Genomic DNA, 20570 nt, shown 5'->3' on the forward strand with positions numbered 1-20570 from the left:
GGCTGTCTCTAGGACATACTCTTGTGGGAACAGGGTCAGCCGGCAACCTGCCCGTGTGTGTGGCGGCACAGGTCAGAGGGGGTAACCTCAGGACCCGGTGCCCAAAAGTATGATACCATCATGATATGTGCTATTGTTATTGCCATAACCCATATCTGTACAATAAAATCCTATGGCCTTTTATTGCCAACACTGGACACAAGTTGTGAGCCTATCATTACGGGAGAGGGTTTGGGGTTCGGCCAATACTAATGCATGCATATGGGTTCAGCAGTTATGGGCAATGCTGCATGGGCATCCCACAAGCGAAGCAGGGTAACTGCTGTTACCATCGGCAGCTGGGAGAGGGGCAGCCCCAACCCCCCGCGCCTGCTCCTCTCCTTCCCCCCAGCTACGGACACACGCAGTCTCGGCAGCACAAAGCCACGGAAGGGTAGGGTGCGAACAGTCATCTCACCCTTCCTCCAAACTGCAAGGTGCTAAGCGCCATAAGGAAAACAATCGTCAGGCAGGGCCCAGGTTCAAAAGATCTGCCCCCACCAGGGGGCCAGACAGTCGGCTATCCGGCCGGGGGCTGTGACAACAGCAGCCCCCACCACATACACAACAAAGACCCAGGGCCCCCCTGGGTCCTATAAATGAGAGCAGCATGCTCAGAGTAAACACAATCTGTTTGTGGACCCTGAACGGGGACCCAAGCAAACAGGAGGTGCACTGTTTACTCAGTGTCTTCCAAATCTTCTTGCTTCTTTACCACAGACCCCACCCACCCTACAAAAAGGGGGGAAGAACAAAAAGAAGTACAAGGCACTGTACGGTGCCCACAAGTCGTGGGACACAAGAAGCCGGCACGGGTCAGAGGGGGTAACCTCAGGACCCGGTGCCCAAAAGTATGATACCATCATGATATGTGATATTGTTATTGCCATAGCCCATATCTGTACAATAAAATCCTACGGCCTTTTATTGCCAACACTTGATACAAGTTGTGAGCCTATCATTATGGGTGAGGGTTTGGGGTTCGGCCATTACTAATGCATGCATATGGGTTCAGCAGTTATTCCACTTATGAACAAAACGTTGTGATACCCTTGGGTCTGGGTGTTACAAAAATGTTAAAAATAAATTAATAAATTAATTAGATAGTGCTCCTTACCAGGGATGCATCAAAGAAGCCTTCCTATGAACTAGGAAAGCAGCATCTTGCAGAAAGGACTGCCCCTATTGGTTACTTTAAGTGTGGGTGTCCCCAATGGGAGTGACCTACAGAGAGAGCACAGGGGAAATGGTGAGCTAGGCGCAGTGCACGGCTCAGCCACATTTCCTGCCAGTCACTATTACCCCCCAGCAGCATGCAACCCGTCACAAACAGGGGCACTGACTTCTGTTTTTCCCGAGTCCCCCCCCCCAGAAACAAAAATGTCCTGTTGAAAGTATAGGGACTTTTACGCAGATTGCCTTTCCTGGTGGGGCGGGGCGTGGGGTCTTGGGCACTGGAACCCCCGCGTGCTCGGCGTCCTTGGTCTGAAGGCTATTGTAAAGGGCAGTGAATGGCATACCAAGAACCCTGCGGCTCAGTTAGCTCTGGCCGTCAGCGTGAAACACAGTCACTGACACTCTATTGAGGCTTGATAGGAAATACCTACTCAAGGTATTGCATGTGGCTGCCACCACCAAGCTAATGGCTCACAGGAACCACACTACACCATGGAAAACCTAGTATCAGATGGCTTGAATCTGCTGCCACCACCAAGCTAATGGCTCACAGGAACCACACTGCACTGTGGAAAACCTGGTATCAGATGGCATGTTGCTGCCACCACCAAGCTAATGGCTCACAGGAACCACACTGCACCATGGAAAACCTGGTATCAGATTGCATGCTACTGCCATCACCAAGGTAATGGCACACAGGAGCCACACTGCACCATGGAAAACCTGGTATCCGATTGCATGCTGCTGCCACCACCAAGCTAATGGCTCACAGGAGCCACACTGCACCCTGGAAAACCTGGTATCCGATTGCATGCTGCTGCCACCGCCAAGATAATGCCACACAGGAGCCACACTGCACCATGGAAAACCTGGTATCGGATTGCATGCTGCTGCCACCACCAAGCTAATGGCTCACAGGAGCCACACTGCACCCTGGAAAACCTGGTATCTGATTGCATGCTGCTGCCACCACCAAGCTAATGGCACACAGGAGCCACACTTGACCATGGAAAACCTGGTATCAGATTGCATGCTGCTGCCACCACCAAGCTAATGGCACACAAAAGCCACACTGCACCATGGAAAACCTGGTATCAGATTGTATGCTACTGCCATCACCAAGGTAATGGCACACAGGAGCCCCACTGCACCATGGAAAACCTGGTGTCCGATTGCATGCTGCTGCCACCACCAAGCTAATGGCTCACAGGAGCCACACTGCACCCTGGAAAACCTGGTATCCGATTGCATGCTGCTGCCACCACCAAGATAATGCCACACAGGAGCCACATTGCACCATGGAAAACCTGGTATCCGATTGCATGCTGCTGCCACCACCAAGCTAATGGCTCACAGGAGCCACACTGCACCCTGGAAAACCTGGTATCCGATTGCATGCTGCTGACACCACCAAGCTAATGCCACACAGGAGCCACACTGCACCATGGACAATCTGGTATCCAATTGCATGCTGCAGCCACCACCAAGCTAATGGCTAACAGGAGCCACACTGCACCCTGGAAAACCTGGTATCCGATTGCATGCTGCTGACACCACTAAGCTAATGCCACACTGCACCATGGAAAACCTGGTATCAGATTGCATGCTGCTGCCACCACCAAGCTAATGGCTCACAGGAGCCACACTAGACCATGGAAAACCTGGTATCAGATTGCATGCTGCTGCCACCACCAAGCTAATGGCTCACAGGAGTCACACTGCACCGTGGGAAACCTGGTATAAGATTGCATGCTGCTGCTACCACCAAGCTAATGGCTCACAGGAACCACACTGCACCGTGGAAAACCTGGTATAGGATTGCATGCTGCTGCCCCCACCAAGCTAATGGCCCACAGGAACCGCACTGCACCATGGAAAACCTTGTATAAGATTGCATGCTGCTCACTAACAAGCTAATGGCACACAGGAACCACACTGCACCATGGAAAACCTGGTGTCCGATTGCATGCTGCTGCCGCCACCAAGCTAATGGCAGACAGGAACCACACTGCACCATGGAAAACCTGGTATCCGATTGCATGCTGCTGCCACCAACAAGCTAATGGCTCACAGGAACCACACTGCACCATGGAAAACCTGGTATCAGATTGCATGCTGCTGCCACCACCAAGCTAATGGCACACAGGGCCCACACTGCGCCATGGAAAACCTGGTATCCGATTGCATGCTGCTGCCACCACCAAGCTAATGCCACACAGGAGCCACACTGCACCATGGAAAACCTGGTATCCGATTGCATGCTGCTGCCACCACCAAGCTAATGGCTCACAGGAGCCACACTGCACCATGGAAAACCTGGTATCAGATTGCATGCTGCTGCCACCACCAAGCTAATGGCACACATGAGCCACACTGCACCATGGAAAACCTGGTATCCGATTGCATGCTGCTGCCACCACCAAGCTAATGGCACACAAAAGCCAAACTGTACCATGTAAACCTGGTATCATATTGCATGCTACTGCCATCACCAAGGTAATGGCACACAGGAGCCACACTGCACCATGGAAAACCTGGTATCCGATTGCATGCTGCTTCCACCACCAAGCTAATGGCTCACAGGAGCCACACTGCACCCTGGAAAACCTGGTATCCGATTGCATGCTGCTGCCACCACCAAGCTAATGGCACACAGGAGCCACACTGCACGATGGAAAACCTGGTATCAGATTGCATGCTGCTGCCACCACCAAGCTAATGCCATACAGGAGCCGCACTGCACCATGGAAAACCTGGTATCAGATTGCATGCTGCTGCCACCACCAAGCTAATGGCACACAGGAGCCACACTGCACCATGGAAAACCTGGTATCCGATTGCATGCTGCTGCCACCACCAAGCTAATGGCACACAGGAGCTACACTGCACCATGGAAAACCTGGTATAAGATTGAATGCTGCTGCCACCACCAAGCTAATGGCTCACGGGAACCACTCTGCACCATGGAAAACCTGCTATCAGATTGCATGCTGCTGCCACCACCAAGCTAATGGCTCACAGGAGTCACACTGCACCGTGGGAAACCTGGTATAAGATTGCATGCCTCTGTCACCACCAAGCTAATGGCCCACAGGAACCACACTGCACCGTGGAAAACCTGGTATCAGATTGAGTGCGGGTCGTGTCAACACTGGTGAAATAGGGGTGCTCACATCAAGATCGTACATAAAGTTACATTAATACTAACTTAATGCGGGTTGCAGGTCGGCAAATATTGATCTTGGCACCTCCTGAACCCTATAATTAATTTTTAACGAGGACCGAAATTCGAATCCTAACTCTCCATTAACCCAGCCTCTAAACCCCAAATTCGAACTCTAAACCAACCCTGCTCATCTCGTCGCATTTCCCTAACACTCACCCTACCGTGGTGACTCTTACCTTTTGGAAAGTGGGCAAAGACGGCCCATTGCCACTGCCCTGAGGGTTGGGTACTGCCCCCAATGAACTGCACTCATTCTCAGGCCTGGCAGGGACTTGGGTCCCTTCCTGCCCTGCCACACAGGGCGGTGGTAAACATGACCGACCCCTTCCCAGGGTACAGAACAGAAAGTAGAAGGCACACTGGTCTGCTGCATTCTTCCCATCTGAAGTGTATAGCATGTATGAAACAGACACCCTAATGCACAAGAGGGTCACCCCAGAATCATGTCAAGCAACTATGGAGTTATGAGGAAATCACATGGAATTGAAACAAAGTAACCATCAGATGAGTGGAAAATTTGTGAAATAATGAATTGTGCCCAATTTACAATAAAGTGCCCTTTGAGGACTCTGCACAGTGTACATCAATTGTTGAGAAGAAACCTGGGAAGTAAGACAACTGTTACTTCCAACAAAATAAAGGGGACACACAGTGTCCTCACGGCCCTCCATGAAAGATGGCTTGTGTTGCACGACTAAAGCACATGTCATACAAGACAAAACTGACATCCGCAGTACTGGCAGGGACAGGGGCCACACAGTGCACTCAAAGCGCCATAGGGCATGGGAAAGGAGCCCCTGGCAGCACTTCACAGAAAGTGGGGGGTCAGGGGTGTCATAAGGAAACCTCAGATGCTAGAGTAATGGGAGGGGGCCCCCAGCATTGGTAATCCAAAAAAGTGACCCCGTGTCCCTGGAACAAAAATGAATGCAGCAGGGAAGTGAGGATGAAAAGCCCTCCCTCACTTTCCAAGTCAATGGAAAACTCCAGATAGTGCAGCGGTAGTGCAGCCCTGCGGCAGTGCAGCGGTAGTGCAGCCCTGCGGCAGTGCTGTCGACGATGAAAGGAAGTGAAGGGAAACATTCCGAAAAGAAAACCTTTCCTGAGTACCACACAAACAACACACCTGATGTATTCCTTCAACATGCCCTGTCTAGCCCTCCCAAACAGAAAACCCTCATTGACATCAAGGAGGCACCACACATGTTCCTCCTCCATAGACACGCCACACCGACCTCCTAAATATACACCTATAAGTAAACCCCTGAAGTACACCTGCTGAGCAAACAGCTGACAGCCCCGTTCTCCAGCACAGCTGCACATGAAAGAGAACCTACATCTATGTGGTGGCTACAGACATGGAAAGGGCATTCTATAATATAGTGTCTGGACTTATTGTTTTTGATGTGTAACATGTCTATTGCAAAAAAGGGAACTGAACAGTGGAGTTGAAACGGAGAATGAAGGTGGCATGCAGAGGGAATGGGGGCTCTGGATACCATTCGCAGCAGCACCAAAGTTGTTCCTCTGAGTCTCGGGTCATTAGCAATGTGTGCGAGTGATGAAGCTGGCCTTTGGTGAGTGCTGGTTGAGCTGTAGCCCAGCACTAGCCTGCCATTCAGGTCAAAGCCTGAACCTCTAAAGGCTCGTCTTGAGCGCTAAGCATTGTTTCTTTCATAAAGCATAAGACGTTCATTCACTAAAATGACCCGTTCTATGTTTATTCATCGACCAGTTTTTTTCCGCAGCACTTTTTGCTGAAAATGTTTTGCCGAAAAAGATCCTCAATTTTTATTTGGGGGCTGCCGTCCCATCCCTAAACCCCCCTTCCCGTCATTTTATTACACAAGCGGAATCCAACACAAAATAACTTTTTAAGATTCTAAAATAACTAGAATCCCCTATTGCCCCGACTGACAAATGTGTTACTGACGCACTATGGTGTAGGAATATTCAGAAGGCCTTATTAGATAAAATAGTTCGCCTACAATCTAAAATCAACGCGAAAAAATCCCTGCTACTAGCTGACCCTGACTACAAACAATTACCTAACAAATCACCTACCTCTAAGTCAACTTGTAAACCTCTCAGTTTCTCACCCCTCTCAATCTGGGAAGTAGAAAACATCATTAGGACACTTAAACCATCAAACTGACAAGGTGATCCCTGCCCGGCCCCGATCATCAAAGCAGCCGCACACGACTTGGCACCATTTATTACCAACTTCATCAATGCCTCCTTCAAATCCGGAGTAGTACCTGACAACCTAAAAGACGCGTGGGTCATTCCACTTCTCAAAAAACCTACTCTTGACCCAGCCAACCCGTCTAACTATAGGCCGATAACTACCGTACCTTTCTTATTAAAAATACTGGACAGAGCAGCCTATCTACAAATACAGACCTACCTAGAATCAAACAATCTCCTGGGACTAAGGCAATCCGGCTTCCGACCCAGACACGGTACGGAAACTGCATTAATAGATCTCACTACCCAGATCCAAATCCTGAAAGACAATGGCAAACTTGCACTCCTCTTACTGCTTGACCTGTCAGCAGCTTTTGACTTGGTTAACCACCAAACACTTTGTCACCACTTGAAAACTGCAGCACACTTTTCAGACGCAGCCACTGCTTGGATCAGTTCCTTCTTGGCGAACAGAACCATGAGGGTATTCTCTCCCACTGATTCTGCTGACCCCTCACCAGTACCTTGTGGAGTCCCGCAAGGATCTTGTGTGTCCCCGACGCTCTATAATGTATTCACAAAGCCCCTCTTTGATATCCTTGACTATCTGGGTGTCACGTATACTAATTACGCGGACGACACCCAGATACTCATTCCTATCTCGGGTAACTATGAAACAGACAGCAAAACCCTCAATGAAATATACTCAGTAATACAAGCATGGATGGCACATCATGGACTGTGTCTCAATGACGAAAAAACTGAGTTGATCATCCTTGGCACTCACGCCAAACTCAAAAATCTTAATTCCGCTTTCAAATCTTTCACTATAGATGGCAATCCCATCCCCGTTTCAAATAACACTAAAACCCTTGGCATCTACATTGATGCCACCTTATCCTTTTCCAAACAAACTAATGCAGTAGCTTCATCAGCCGCTTACACCTGCAAGCTGATCACTGCATATAGGCCGTTCATTTCCTCACCCAACTGCATTACTCTTGCTAGAGCATTAGTCCTATCCAAAATAGACTATTGTAATGCCCTTTACTTAGGCACTAGCCACAAAAATATCAACAAACTGCAAGTAATCCAAAATAACATCAGGGTTGCCCTCAACATCCCTAAAAAGGCGCATATTTCTGAGACGAGACGCAAACTACACTGGCTCCCAGTAGAGCACAGAGTATCCCTCAAAACCCTGGCCCTCACACACAAAGCCAGGGCCAACCTTGCACCAGCCTACCTTACCAACCAACTCACACCCCACACATCATCAAGACCACTTAGAGCAGCACAAGCTAACACTATGTCCATACCGAGATTCAAACTCCATAACTCGGGTGGAGCCAGCTTCCCCGTACAAGCTTCTAAACTATGGAACACACTCTTGCGCTCCTTAGGTCAGAACCTTCATTTAACCTATTCAAACGCAACACGAAGCGTTGGCTTCACAATATGGACTCTATGACAGCCTAACCTTCCAGATCCCAGATCGACCGACTGCTGACGGCACATCCTGTAATTTACTGTATTTATCTTAGACTATGTATGTATGTATCTGTAATACTAAGTATGTACCTATCTGTAACTGTAACGTAACTCTTGTTTACTGCACTCAAATGTAACTGTAACCAGATCTAATTTACGCGCCCGTATGCCCCCAGGCCTGGCTGCGCTTTATAAATAAATAAATACAAATACAAATTCCTATACACCACCCCACCCTACCCTTTATATGCTCGCCCCTATTTTTTAGATTTTTTTTTCCAGGAAAATATTTTCGGAAAAAAGTGCAGCGAAGAAGAAAAACGTGCAATGAATGAACGTCGTACCAAAATCCCCATGTTCAGGACAGAATCTAATTTGGTAGTAAAATGACTTGGGGGGGGGGAGGGGGTCAGGTGAAGAGCTGTATCAGGCATTGCTGTGGCATTTCCACCTTCCCCTGCAACATCTGGTCTTCAAGTCACATTCTCTCACCTCATTGTAAAGCACCCATGTCCTCCACTCTCTTATTAATGGTTAATTTTGCACATGTTTTTGTGCCGAAAATGCATAGCTTTCCCTGTGATTTCCATAAATAAATAAATAAATGCGTACATATCTGTGTCCGCTTCCTCTCTGCTCCGGCTTAGCCTCTGGTGTATGCAGGCGTTTATTTGTGAACTTGTGGGAGTGCCCTGTGTGATCAGGATTGTCCCAGAGGCCTTCCCAAGCTTGAAGAGGTGCTCAGGCAGTAGGGCATTGCGCAGGATGGGTCCTTGATGGGAGAGGAGCTTTGCGCCAGGGGGACCCGCAGAGGATCGCCCACTGATAGTCAGTGTCTTATTTTGCAGTAAAGCTGGATCCACCTGTGAACCTGACCATAGAGAGCACAACCAACAACCAGCTGCTGCTGAGGTGGGACTCCAGCTACCAGAGCAACTGCGTGGAGTTCAGAGTCAAGCACACCAGCAACAAGGAGACCGAGTACACGGTAAGGGCCCGTCTCCATCGCTGGTCCCCTTTTTACTCCCACTACCTCGTCCAACTCCCTCAGCAGCAACAAGGGGACTGAGTACACCGTAAGGGCCCGTCTCCATCGCTGGTCCCTTTTCTACTCCCACTACCTCGTCCAACTCCCTCAGCAGCAACAAGGAGACTGAGTACACGATAAGGGCCCGTCTCCATCGCTGGTCCCCTTTCTACTCCCACTACTGCCTTCCTACTCCCACCCTCACCAGTAACAAGGAGACCAAGCACACATTGAGAACCCCCTTCAGTAACAAGGAGACGGAGTACACAGTAAGGGCCAGTCTCCATGGCTAGTCCCATTTCTACTCCCACCTCCTCGTTCAACTCCCTCAGCAGCAACAAGGAGACTGAGTACACGGTAAGTGCCAGTTTCCATTGCTAGTCCCCTTTCTACTCCCACTACCTCGTCCAACTCCCTCAGCAGCAACAAGGAGACTGAGTACACGGTAAAGGCCCGTCTCCATCGCTGGTCCCCTTTCTACTCCCACTATCTCGTCCAGCTCCCTCAGCAGCAACAAGGAGACTGAGTACACGATAAGGGCCCGTCTCTATCGCTGGTCCCCTTTCTACTCCCACTACCTCGTCCAACTCCCTCAGCAGCAACAAGGGGACCAAGCAGGTCAATAACAAGGAGATGAGTACACGGTAAGGGCCCGTCTCCATCTCTGGTCCAATTTCTACTCCCACTAACTCGTCCAACTCCCTCAGCAGCAACAAGGAGACTGAGTACACGGTAAGGGCCCGTCTCCATTGCTGGTCCCCTTTCTACTCCCACTACCTCGTCCAACTCCCTCAGCAGCAACAAGGAGACTGAGTACACGGTAAGGGCCCGTCTCCATCTCTGGTCCCCTTTCTACTCCCACTACTGCCTTCCTACTCCCATCCTCCCCAGTAACAAGGAGACCAAGCACACATTGAGAACCCCCTTCAGTACCAAGGAGACTGAGTACACGTAAGGGCCAGTCTCCATTGCTAGTCCGCTTTCTACTCCCACTACCTCGTCCAACTCCCTCAGCAGTAACAAGGGGACCAAGAAGGTCAATAACAACGAGACTGAGTACATGGTAAGGACCAAGCTCCCTCTCTAGCACTAGTCCTCTTTCTACTCCCACTGTTACCACCTCACTCCCTCCAGCACTAGCAACAATGAAACCGAGCATATGTAAGGACTTCTAGCAGTCTAGTCCACTTTCTACTCCCACTACTGCCTTCCTACTCCCACCCTCACCAGTAACAAGGAGACCAAGCACACATTGAGAACCCCCTTCAGTAACAAGGAGACTGAGTACACAGTAAGGGCCTGTCTCCATCGCTGGTCCCCTTTCTACTACCACTACTGCCTTCCTACTCCCACCCTCACCAGTAACAAGGAGACCAAATACACATTGGGAACCCCCTTCAGTAACAAGGAGACGGAGTACACGGTAAGGGCCCGTCTCCATCACTGGTTCCCTTCCTACTCCCACTACTTCGTCCAACTCCCTCAGCAGCAATAAGGGGACCAAGCAGGTCAATAACAAGGAGACTGAGTACATGGTAAGGACCAATCTCCCTCTCTAGCACTAGTCCTCTTTCTACTCCCACTGTTACCACCTCACTCCCTCCAGCACTAGCAACAATGAAACCGAGCATATGTAAGGACCTCTAGTAGTCTAGTCCACTTTCTACTCCCACTACTGCCTTCCTATCCCCACCCTCACCAGTAACAAGGAGACCAAGCACACACTGAGAACCCCCTTCAGTAACAAGGAGACAGAGTACACAGTAAGGGCCTATCTCCATCGCTAGTCCCCTTTCTACTCCCACTACCTCGTCCAACTTCCTCAGCAGCAACAAGGGGACCAAGCAGGTCAATAACAAAGAGACTGAGTACATGGTAAGGACCAAGCTTCGTCTCTAGCACTAGTCCTCTTTCTACTCCCACTGTTACCACCTCACTCCCTCCAGCACTAGCAACAATGAAACCGAGCATATGTAAGGACCTCTGGTAGTCTCGTCCACTTTCTACTCCCACTACTGCCTTCCTACTCCCACCCTCACCAGTAACAAGGAGACCAAGCACACATTGAGAACCCTCTTCAGTAACAAGGAGACAGAGTACACAGTAAGGGCCAGTCTCCATCGCTAGTCCCCTTTCTACTCCCACTACCTCGTCCAACTCCCTCAGCAGCAACAAGGGGACCAAGCAGGTCAATAACAAGGAGACTGAGTACATGGTAAGGACCAAGCTCCCTCTCTAGTACTAGTCCTCTTTCTACTCCCACTGTTGCCACCTCACTCCCTCCAGCACTAGCAACAATGAAACCGAGCACATGTAAGGACCTCTGGTAGTCTCGTCCACTTTCTACTCCCACTACTGCCTTCCTACTCCCACCCTCACCAGTAACAAGGAGACCAAGCACACATTGAGAACCCTCTTCAGTAACAAGGAGACGGAGTACACAGTAAGGGCCAGTCTCCATCGCTAGTCCCCTTTCTACTCCCACTACCTCGTCCAACTCCCTCAGCAGCAAAAAGGGGACCAAGCAGGTCAAGAACAAGGAGACTGAGTACATGGTAAGGACCAAGCTCCCTCTTTAGCACTAGTCCTCTTTCTACTCCCACTGTTGCCACCTCACTCCCTCCAGCACTAGCAACAATGAAACCGTGCATATGTAAGGACCTCTGGTAGTCTCGTCCACTTTCTACTCCCACTACTGCCTTCCTACTCCCACCCTCACCAGTAACAAGGAGACCAAGCACACATTGAGAACCCTCTTCAGTAACAAGGAGACAGAGTACACAGTAAGGGCCAGTCTCCATCGCTAGTCCTCTTTCTACTCCCACTACCTCGTCCAACTCCCTCAGCAGCAACAAGGGGACCAAGCAGGTCAATAACAAGGAGACTGAGTACATGGTAAGGACCAAGCTCCCTCTCTAGTACTAGTCCTCTTTCTACTCCCACTGTTGCCACCTCACTCCCTCCAGCACTAGCAACAATGAAACCGAGCACATGTAAGGACCTCTGGTAGTCTCGTCCACTTTCTACTCCCACTACTGCCTTCCTACTCCCACCCTCACCAGTAACAAGGAGACCAAGCACACATTGAGAACCCTCTTCAGTAACAAGGAGACGGAGTACACAGTAAGGGCCAGTCTCCATTGCTAGTCCCCTTTCTACTCCCACTACCTCGTCCAACTCCCTCAGCAGCAACAAGGGGACCAAGCAGGTCAATAACAAGGAGACTGAGTACATGGTAAGGACCAAGCTCCCTCTTTAGCACTAGTCCTCTTTCTACTCCCACTGTTGCCACCTCACTCCCTCCAGCACTAGCAACAATGAAACCGAGCACATGTAAGGACCTCTGGTAGTCTCGTCCACTTTCTACTCCCACTACTGCCTTCCTACTCCCACCCTCACCAGTAACAAGGAGACCAAGCACACATTGAGAACCCTCTTCAGTAACAAGGAGACGGAGTACACAGTAAGGGCCAGTCTCCATTGCTAGTCCCCTTTCTACTCCCACTACCTCGTCCAACTCCCTCAGCAGCAACAAGGGGACCAAGCAGGTCAATAACAAGGAGACTGAGTACATGGTAAGGACCAAGCTCCCTCTTTAGCACTAGTCCTCTTTCTACTCCCACTGTTGCCACCTCACTCCCTCCAGCACTAGCAACAATGAAACCGAGCATATGTATGGACCTCTAGTAGTCTAGTCCACTTTCTACTCCCACTACTGCCTTCCTACCCCCACCCTCACCAGTAACAAGGAGACCAAGCACACATTGAGAACCCCTTTAGCAACAAGGAGACAGAGCACATGGTTAGGACTCCTCTGCCTCTCTAGTTACCTTTCTACTGCCACTACTGCCCCACCTTTCCTGCACTAGCAACAAAGAGACTGACTACATGGTGTGGACCCCTTCAAACCCCCAGGGCCCTTTTCTCATTACTTCCTCCTCACTCACTCCCCCACCACCAACAAAGGGACCAAGTGCACACATACGGTTCAGCAACTGTTAATAAAGACATTAGTGACTGTGTTATATGGTACTACCTAAATTATTCGTTTACAATTGTTCGAATGAACAATTGACCCAATTTAAAGGGTCCCAATTGACCTTTTCACAATTGACCGTATATATATATATATATATATATATATATATATATATATATATATATATATATATATATATATATAGGGGTTTTGGGGGGTTTGACGTTGGGTGGGGGGTTGTGGGGGGATTCCCCCCACATATATGTTACAATTGACCTTCACAATTCGGTCAATTGTGAAAAGGTCAATTGTAATTCGAACAGTTGTAAAATGAACAATTCGTATACAACCTGTTATATTTCAATCATGCTTTATCAATGTCTGTCTGATTTGGCCTGTGTGGAAAATGGTGTGCGGAACCCAGGCACACGGGAGCAGGCCTTCACCGCCGTGCACAGCTAGTGACATCAGGACAGTCTGCTGAGCGGAAGTAGACTGACACATCACAAAATGGCAGTGGCCCTCTTCTGCTTTTGCCCTAGGGTTCCACCCAGTACTGTCTTCTGGAACAAAGCCCCACCCATGAGGCGGGTGAGTATGGTAAGAGTGGCTCTATGGACCAGGAAAGGCCGCACACTCTCTGATGTCAAGCCCGTAGGCCGTATAAGCAGGACCACCGAGGACCTCTCTCCCATTCATGACCTCTATTCTCTTCCTAGCTCTACTCCACGCCATTGAGAAAGGATCAGGAAGACAAGTCTATAGTGATTGTTGTCAGTCAGACTCGCCGTTCACAGACTTTACCAGTGAGTGGGAGGGACGGGAACAGGAAGTGGACTTGAACGGGCTTGTGTCCCAAGTTTCACCATACCTAGGGTGTGCCTGACTTTGGATGGCTTCCGGGGCTGTGATGCTGCACGCATGAAACTAAGGAGAGTGTCATAGAGGATAGTGCGCCCCCTTCTAGTAAGGTCGGCCCGAAGAGCTGTGATCGCCTATCAATTCATGTACTGCCCTCGGGACGGGGTGAGAATGGGGCCAAGCAAACACCACCAATACCTAAGCTTGATATATAAGCCAGCAGCGGTGTACCCGCTTAGGCACTCAAGAAACCACTCAAGGGAGGAGGTAGAGTATAAAAGAAGGCCAGTCTAGACCAGTGGAGTCAGAGTTTGGGGACATGGTGCAGGAGTGGAGGCAAAGCCCGGAGAGAGAGCAAGCTGACAAGCATAAGGAAAGGCACAAGCTTTAGGAGAGAAAGAGCAATGGGACGAAGGAAGTGGTGTGAGAAGGGAGAGCCGCAAGTGGGAGAATACTAAGAAGAATAATCTAGGACAGCAGTCCGTCAGGAGCGGGGAAAGGAGGACAGTGGCAAAAGATGGGGGAGACCATAAGATCCAGAAGGATCCTGACATTAAGTCCATGGGGGTCCAAGCAGAAAGATGTGCACGGAAATGAGAGGCACAACTAGAGGGCCCTGATATGGGGAGAGACCCCGTTTGTGGCCTTGTGGACCTGGAGCCAGGGACTGGTGGGGCCAAAATATACCAGACCCCAAATCACAATACAGCTGCCCCAACGATAGGCTACTCAGAATCCATATTGCAGATCATTTGGAAGAAAAGGCATAGCAAATCCGCTGTCCACAACCAAAAAACAGAGAAGAGGCCATGAAAAAAGATTTTTTGTGGTCATCAGGGAATTGAGCGAACAAAACTGTAGTTGTATGATACAATATCATATGATGGCATTTATAACGCGTCTGTACACAAGTGTTTCTAGGCGCAATGAGGCAAGGGAGGGGGAACAAACGGAGGACAAAATAACAATCCTACTAGGCCTTGTGCCATTCAGATCGCGCAAGTGTGGGGAAGAGGGAAGGGGAAAAGTGCCAGGGGGGAAGTGCAGTTAACTCACAAGTGCAGCCAACGGGTGGCTGATAAGTGCAGAGAGAAAGGACTGTAGGGTTGCAGATACAGACCCCTAAGTGCTGGGGAGCCCGGAGGCAGTGCAAGGGCAACTGGACATGCAGGAGCCTGGGCCTGTGTTCAGAGGGTTACCAGGTGACCAGTGCGTGGAGCAGTGAGGTGCATCAGCAGGGGAGAGGAAGAGAGAAAGCGGAAGCAAAAAGGAAGGTCTTGAGTTGCTTCCCGAACCGGAGGTGGTTCTGCTCAAGTTTGAGAGAGCCGGGAGGCTGTTCAAGAGGGAGGCCCCAGCCGATGACATAGATCTTCCCCCAACTCTCTGCTTGGAGAAGCGTCTGACCATCAGAGATTTGAAGGTGGATGAGCAGAGAGCTCGAGAAGGAAGATCTTTTGTTAGAGAAAGTTGGAGGTAGAGCAGTCCGAGGCCAAAGAAAGCCTTCTGGATGATGCAGAGGGTCTTGAACCTGATCCTTGCAGCCACAGGGAGCCAGTGAAGAGATTGCAGAGCTGGAGAGATACGATCCCTGGGCTTGAGGCCAAGGACAAGTCTTGCAGTCCTGTTCTGGATATGTTTTAAAGGTCAAAGAGTAGAGGCAGGAAGATGTAGAAGAGGCTTTTCAATAGTCCAGCCTAGAGAGGACCAAGGCTCTGAAGACAGTGAGCTTCTGGAAGAAAGTGATAAAAGGGAGAATACCTCTGAGGTGGTGCAGCTGATAGTTTGACTTCTTTCAGACGTCAGAGATGTGAGGAGAGAAGGAGAGGATGGAGCTGAAGATGACACCAAGGTTCTTAGCCGCACAGGAAGGAAGAGAGAGAGAGAGAGAGAGAGAGAGAGAGAGAGAGAGGAGAGAGAGAGAGAGAGAGAGAGAGAGACCCAATGAGGAGGATTTCAGTCTTACTGGCATTTAGGCAGAGATCATTGGTGGCACACCATTCTTGAATTGCAGCCAGACAGTTTGATATGAGAGAAGAAGCAGAGACAACTATCAGCCGCATAACGTTGCAAATTGGAGCATAGGCTAGAGGTGCCAGGTAATGGTTGAAGAGCCAGGGTGAGAGGTTAGACCTCTGTGGAACACCACAAGTAGAGAGATAGAAGAGTGGAAAGACCCCAGTTGGACCTGAGAGGGATGGTCAGTGAGAAAGGAGGTCAACCAAGCCAGGGCCTGATCAGCAATACCAAGGTTGTCATGGAAGCGATTGAGCAGGATGGCATGGTTGACCGTGTCAAAAGCAGAGGATAGCTCAAGGAGAATGAGGACAGAAGGAAGATTAAAGTCAAGATTGGAGAGCAAGTCTTCTCGGGTGTTCAGGAGAGCAGTTTCTGTGCTTCGGGCAGCTCTGAAGCCAAAATTGGTGGTCATGGAGGCAACCAACAGATTCAGTATTTAGATTAAGCTGGGAGATGGCCAACTTTTCCAAGAGTTTGCCCAGGAAAGGAGTGATGGCGATCGGGCGATAGCAGGAGAGGAAGGATCGGCAGAGGGCTTCTTGAGAAGGGGGTGCACAAGAGAGTGCTTAAGGGGGAGGAGAAAGTTCCAGTGGCAAAGGAGTGATTGCCGAAATCATCCAAGGCTGGAGCAAGGGTGTCGAGGTGGTCCTTGATGGTCCTGGATGAGCAGAGGAGAACCTGCTTTGACAAGACTTAGATCGGACTTGTCTAGAAACATCATCAGGGGTGAACAGGGGAAAGGAGGACAAGGAGGAGGAGAGACGGCCTCAGATGGGCCAGGAGTGGTAGAGGAGGAGCAAGAGGAGGTAGAGGAAGAGAGGGTGGACAGGATTTCCTGAGTTTTAGTAGTGAAATGAGAGGTTAAGGCCGTTCAGAGGTGCCTGCTAGGGAACAGGAGAGGTAGACACTGCAACAGGATTGGCCAGCTCCTTGCAGATTTTGAAAAGTTCGTCCGAGTTGTTAGAAGCCGCAGAGACACGGGCTTGGATGTAGGTCCTCTTCTTATAGAGGAAAGAGAGTCTGCACTGCCTTTGAAGCAGGCGGCAGGCAAGTTTGTCAAGGAGTGCACCCGATGCTCTCCACTTCCTCTCTGCCGCCCTACACTTGTGTTTAAGAGCAGAGCGGTCAGAATTGTACCAAGAGTTGCACTTGGATTTGGGCTTAAAGCGGATCCTCATGACAGAGTAAAGGACATCCAGAGTGTTAGAGATAGAGAGATGAAGGTTAGAGAGGGCTTGTTCATGGTGTGAGTCAGCTAAAGGAGAAGGAGGAGGAGAGAAAGTAGCAGCAAAAGCCTCAACTGACACACGCTTCATGGGTCAGAAGACCGAGAAGGTACATAGCAGTGCTGGAGTTGGCTTGACCTGCAGGGAAGAGAGAGAGAGGTGGGACGAAAGGAGAAAGCGATCATCGAAGAGAGGGGAGGGTGAGAGGGTTAGAGAAGGGGAGGTCTGAGGAGATCAGAACATCCAGAGTGTGCCCTGCAGAGTGAGTCAGGCTAGAGGGAGAAAAGAGAGAGAGAATCTCAGAGGTTGCAAAAGAGTCGCGAAGAAGGGCTGGAAGCTTCCAGGTAGATGTTGAAGTCTCCGAGAAGGAGAAGTTGAGAGTCAGAGGCAAGGAGCGAGGAGGAGAGGTCATCCCACTCAGAGAGGAAGAGGATGACCTGGCCAGGCGGCCTGTAGATAGTGGCCACAGTGAGAGAGAGTCCAGGAGAGATCGAGAACCTGCAGACCAAGCATTCAAAGGACGAGTAGTGTTGCATTAGAATGATAGAAGCAGGGATCCACTCTGGGTAAATCAAGGAAGCACCCCCACCGGGACGGTTGGTTCTGGGTTCGGAGAGGTTCTTGTAGCCATCAGGAAGGAGAGTGGCGAAACTCATGACAGACCTGGCTGTGAACCAAGTCATGGTGAGACTGAGTACATCCAAATCAAGCTCTTCCAGGAGACGGCAGATGTCAGAGGAGTGTTTGACAGCTGAACAAGAGTTGAGGGTAGCGATCTGGAAAGGTTGCCACATTTGAAGGACTTCTGGGGAGGGGTAGAGGCCAGAGGTACACCCTGCAGAAGTGTTGGAGGTGACAGACGATGGGAAGAGTACGATGGAAGAGAAGGCAGTCTATTCAGAGAGGGAGAAGAGAGTGCCAGAGGGGTGGCGGAGGAGGGAGGCAACAGGGTAGCCAGAGAAGCAGCAGGGGGGGCTGAAGAGGCGGCAGAGGAAGGAGGCAGCAGAGGAGCCAAAGAGGGGTAAAAGGGATAGCAGGAGAGAAAAGAAAGTTGGTAAGGCACGGGAAGCATCTATCAAAGCGGAAGAGTTTGGCCTGAGGGCCCTGGACCAAGGCAGTGCCATTTAAGTAGACTTTAATGATGGTCTTAGAGGAGTGGAAGGGGGCCAGGCGGGCCTCCCACCGGGATCCACCATTAATAGGAGGAGAAGAAAAAGTAAAGAGAACTGGTCATGCGGGGAGGTGCAGACAGAAGGGAGGCACAGGGGGGGACACGAAAGGGAGGGGGCACAACAAAGAACAAGAACAACAGACCTACAAATCAAAATGCAGTACAGAACCATCAGAAAGGAAAGAGCACAACAGGGAACCTAGAAGTAGAGAATGCAGGCACTTGCAATGTGATGCCTCAAACCGTGGATAGCAACACAATATCAAGAACCACAGAGGCACAAACACAGTCAATACAGTTAACAAGGCACAGAACGCAACAGTAACCTAGAATAAGAATGCAGGCAATGCAAAGTAATGCCAGGAAAACAGTGGAGCACGATACAATGTCAGAATAGTACACAAAAGATTGAAGAGGGAAGGCTGAGAGGTCAGAGGAAGGAGGGGAAACGCAGGAGGAGGGGAACAGAACAGGATGCTGGGACCTAGGATGTGAGGGAGGCCACACGGCTAGAGAAGCAAGGGAGCGCACATGGCCAAGTTGTGCGCTTGAAGTTGTGGGCTAACCCCAAAGTGACTTTCCTAGACTGGGAAAAGGCTAAGATTTCGAGCATGGCACAATACAACACACCCAGATTCGACTTTCCTAGAAGAGGAAAAAGGCTACATTTTTGAGCCTAGAACAATACAGCACACCCAGATTCGACTTAGTGCCAGATTATTTCAGAGACGAGGGCCTAGGACAGAGAAGCATCTATCGCTTCTGATAGAACAAACTTCAAACGGGATGTGCAGTAAAATGTTGGTACGCAGAATGGAGAGTGCAGAATATAGAATATGCTTCAATTTTAGAGCATAAATATTTAGGGGCCACGACATAAACGCATTAAAATATCAAACACAATATTTTGAAAACAATCCGTTGAGAGACCGGTAGCTAGTGTAGAGAGCGCATTGCAAGAGAAAGAGGAGAGAACTTGGGTATTTTGCACACAAGTCTAACTGCTGCATTTTGGATGGTTTGGAGATGGCCCAGCAGGTAGTTTGCCAACCCGGTAATTCAGCTTCTCATGTTTGCCGCCTTCAAGAATAGCTAACCGGCCTTGGCGGCTTTGACTTTGATACCATGTCAAACAGGCTCACCATCCGTTTCCACAATCTCAGCTAATTCTTGCTGCGATACAGTTGTCAGGTTTTCTTCTCCATGGGTCCGGGTTTACTAAATACATGACACTGATGTCCAGCTTCTATACAATGGCGGCTTCGCCTGCTGTCTATTCACTACATATAGCCAGCTTCTAAGTTCACTTAGTCTACTTGCGTTACAGCATCTGTACAGTTATTGAACGGCTCACATTTTCTGCAGTGTGTAACACACGTGCAATCTTCTTTTCGCATATGAAGGTTTACTCGATTCTTAACTTCGTCATCAGTTACTATAAGGTCCATGCATTCTCTTCAGTCAGTATTCTCAGTGCATCACGTTCATCTCTTGTGACGTCACCAGCTTCTTTTGCACTCTTTTCATATTCCTTCGGGAAGTTCCTCCCTCAGATTGTCGTCACTTTGGGAATACATTTGATAAGGTTAACTCAGAGGGTACCTTTTTTCGAATATTCGTCGTGGTATGGTCACAACTGCTGGTGTCAAGCATGGCACAATCTCAGGCTCCCAACACACAGAAGGCAGGCGGGCGGGATTTCCTGCAGAGGCAAGCAACTGCTCCTCTACATTCCCCCCTCCGGTCGAGTCATCGACCACCTCTTCACCATTTTCCACATCTTGATATTTTCTCTTAAAACAGTGCTTCTTTGGAGGCCAGATCTTCATCACCACCCTCAGGGGGCCGGCTGATTTAACATGTTTATCCAACCTCCAGGTCATGTAATTGCACTGTCCTTTCGGGTTACAATAAAACCATTGTCCCACATACTTCTCGTGATTTTGCGGATACAGGAACTTCATTCCTTCAGGTGCTATGATGCTGACCTCTTTGTATTTTCTGACATCTTCATCTGTCAATTCCTTGGGTCCAAACCCTGATTCGACATAGATCATGATCTTCATTCCTACGGCTTTCTTTGCTGTCTTCTTACATTGGGCAATTATTATACTGATCACACAGAATCCAAACATCACAATCACTAATACTGCTCCAAGAAACTTGAAGAT

At 49.6% G+C, this 20570-nt stretch overlaps 1 protein-coding gene across 1 annotated transcript in view; it reads left to right on the forward strand.

Moving 5' to 3' along the window:
- The window catches only part of IL2RG (interleukin 2 receptor subunit gamma), a 507701-nt gene that overhangs the window by 63941 nt on the left and 423190 nt on the right, over window positions 1-20570 (forward strand). Inside the window, exon 4 of the mRNA XM_069612395.1 lies at window positions 8968-9107. Within this exon, the coding sequence (XP_069468496.1) occupies window positions 8968-9107 (140 nt within the window). The remainder of the gene's footprint in view (window positions 1-8967; window positions 9108-20570) is intronic.

Source organism: Ambystoma mexicanum, chromosome 5p (genome assembly GCF_040938575.1).
Source record: "Ambystoma mexicanum isolate Mex_15411 chromosome 5p, UKY_AmexF1_1, whole genome shotgun sequence".
Classification (NCBI taxonomy): Eukaryota; Metazoa; Chordata; class Amphibia; order Caudata; family Ambystomatidae; genus Ambystoma; species Ambystoma mexicanum.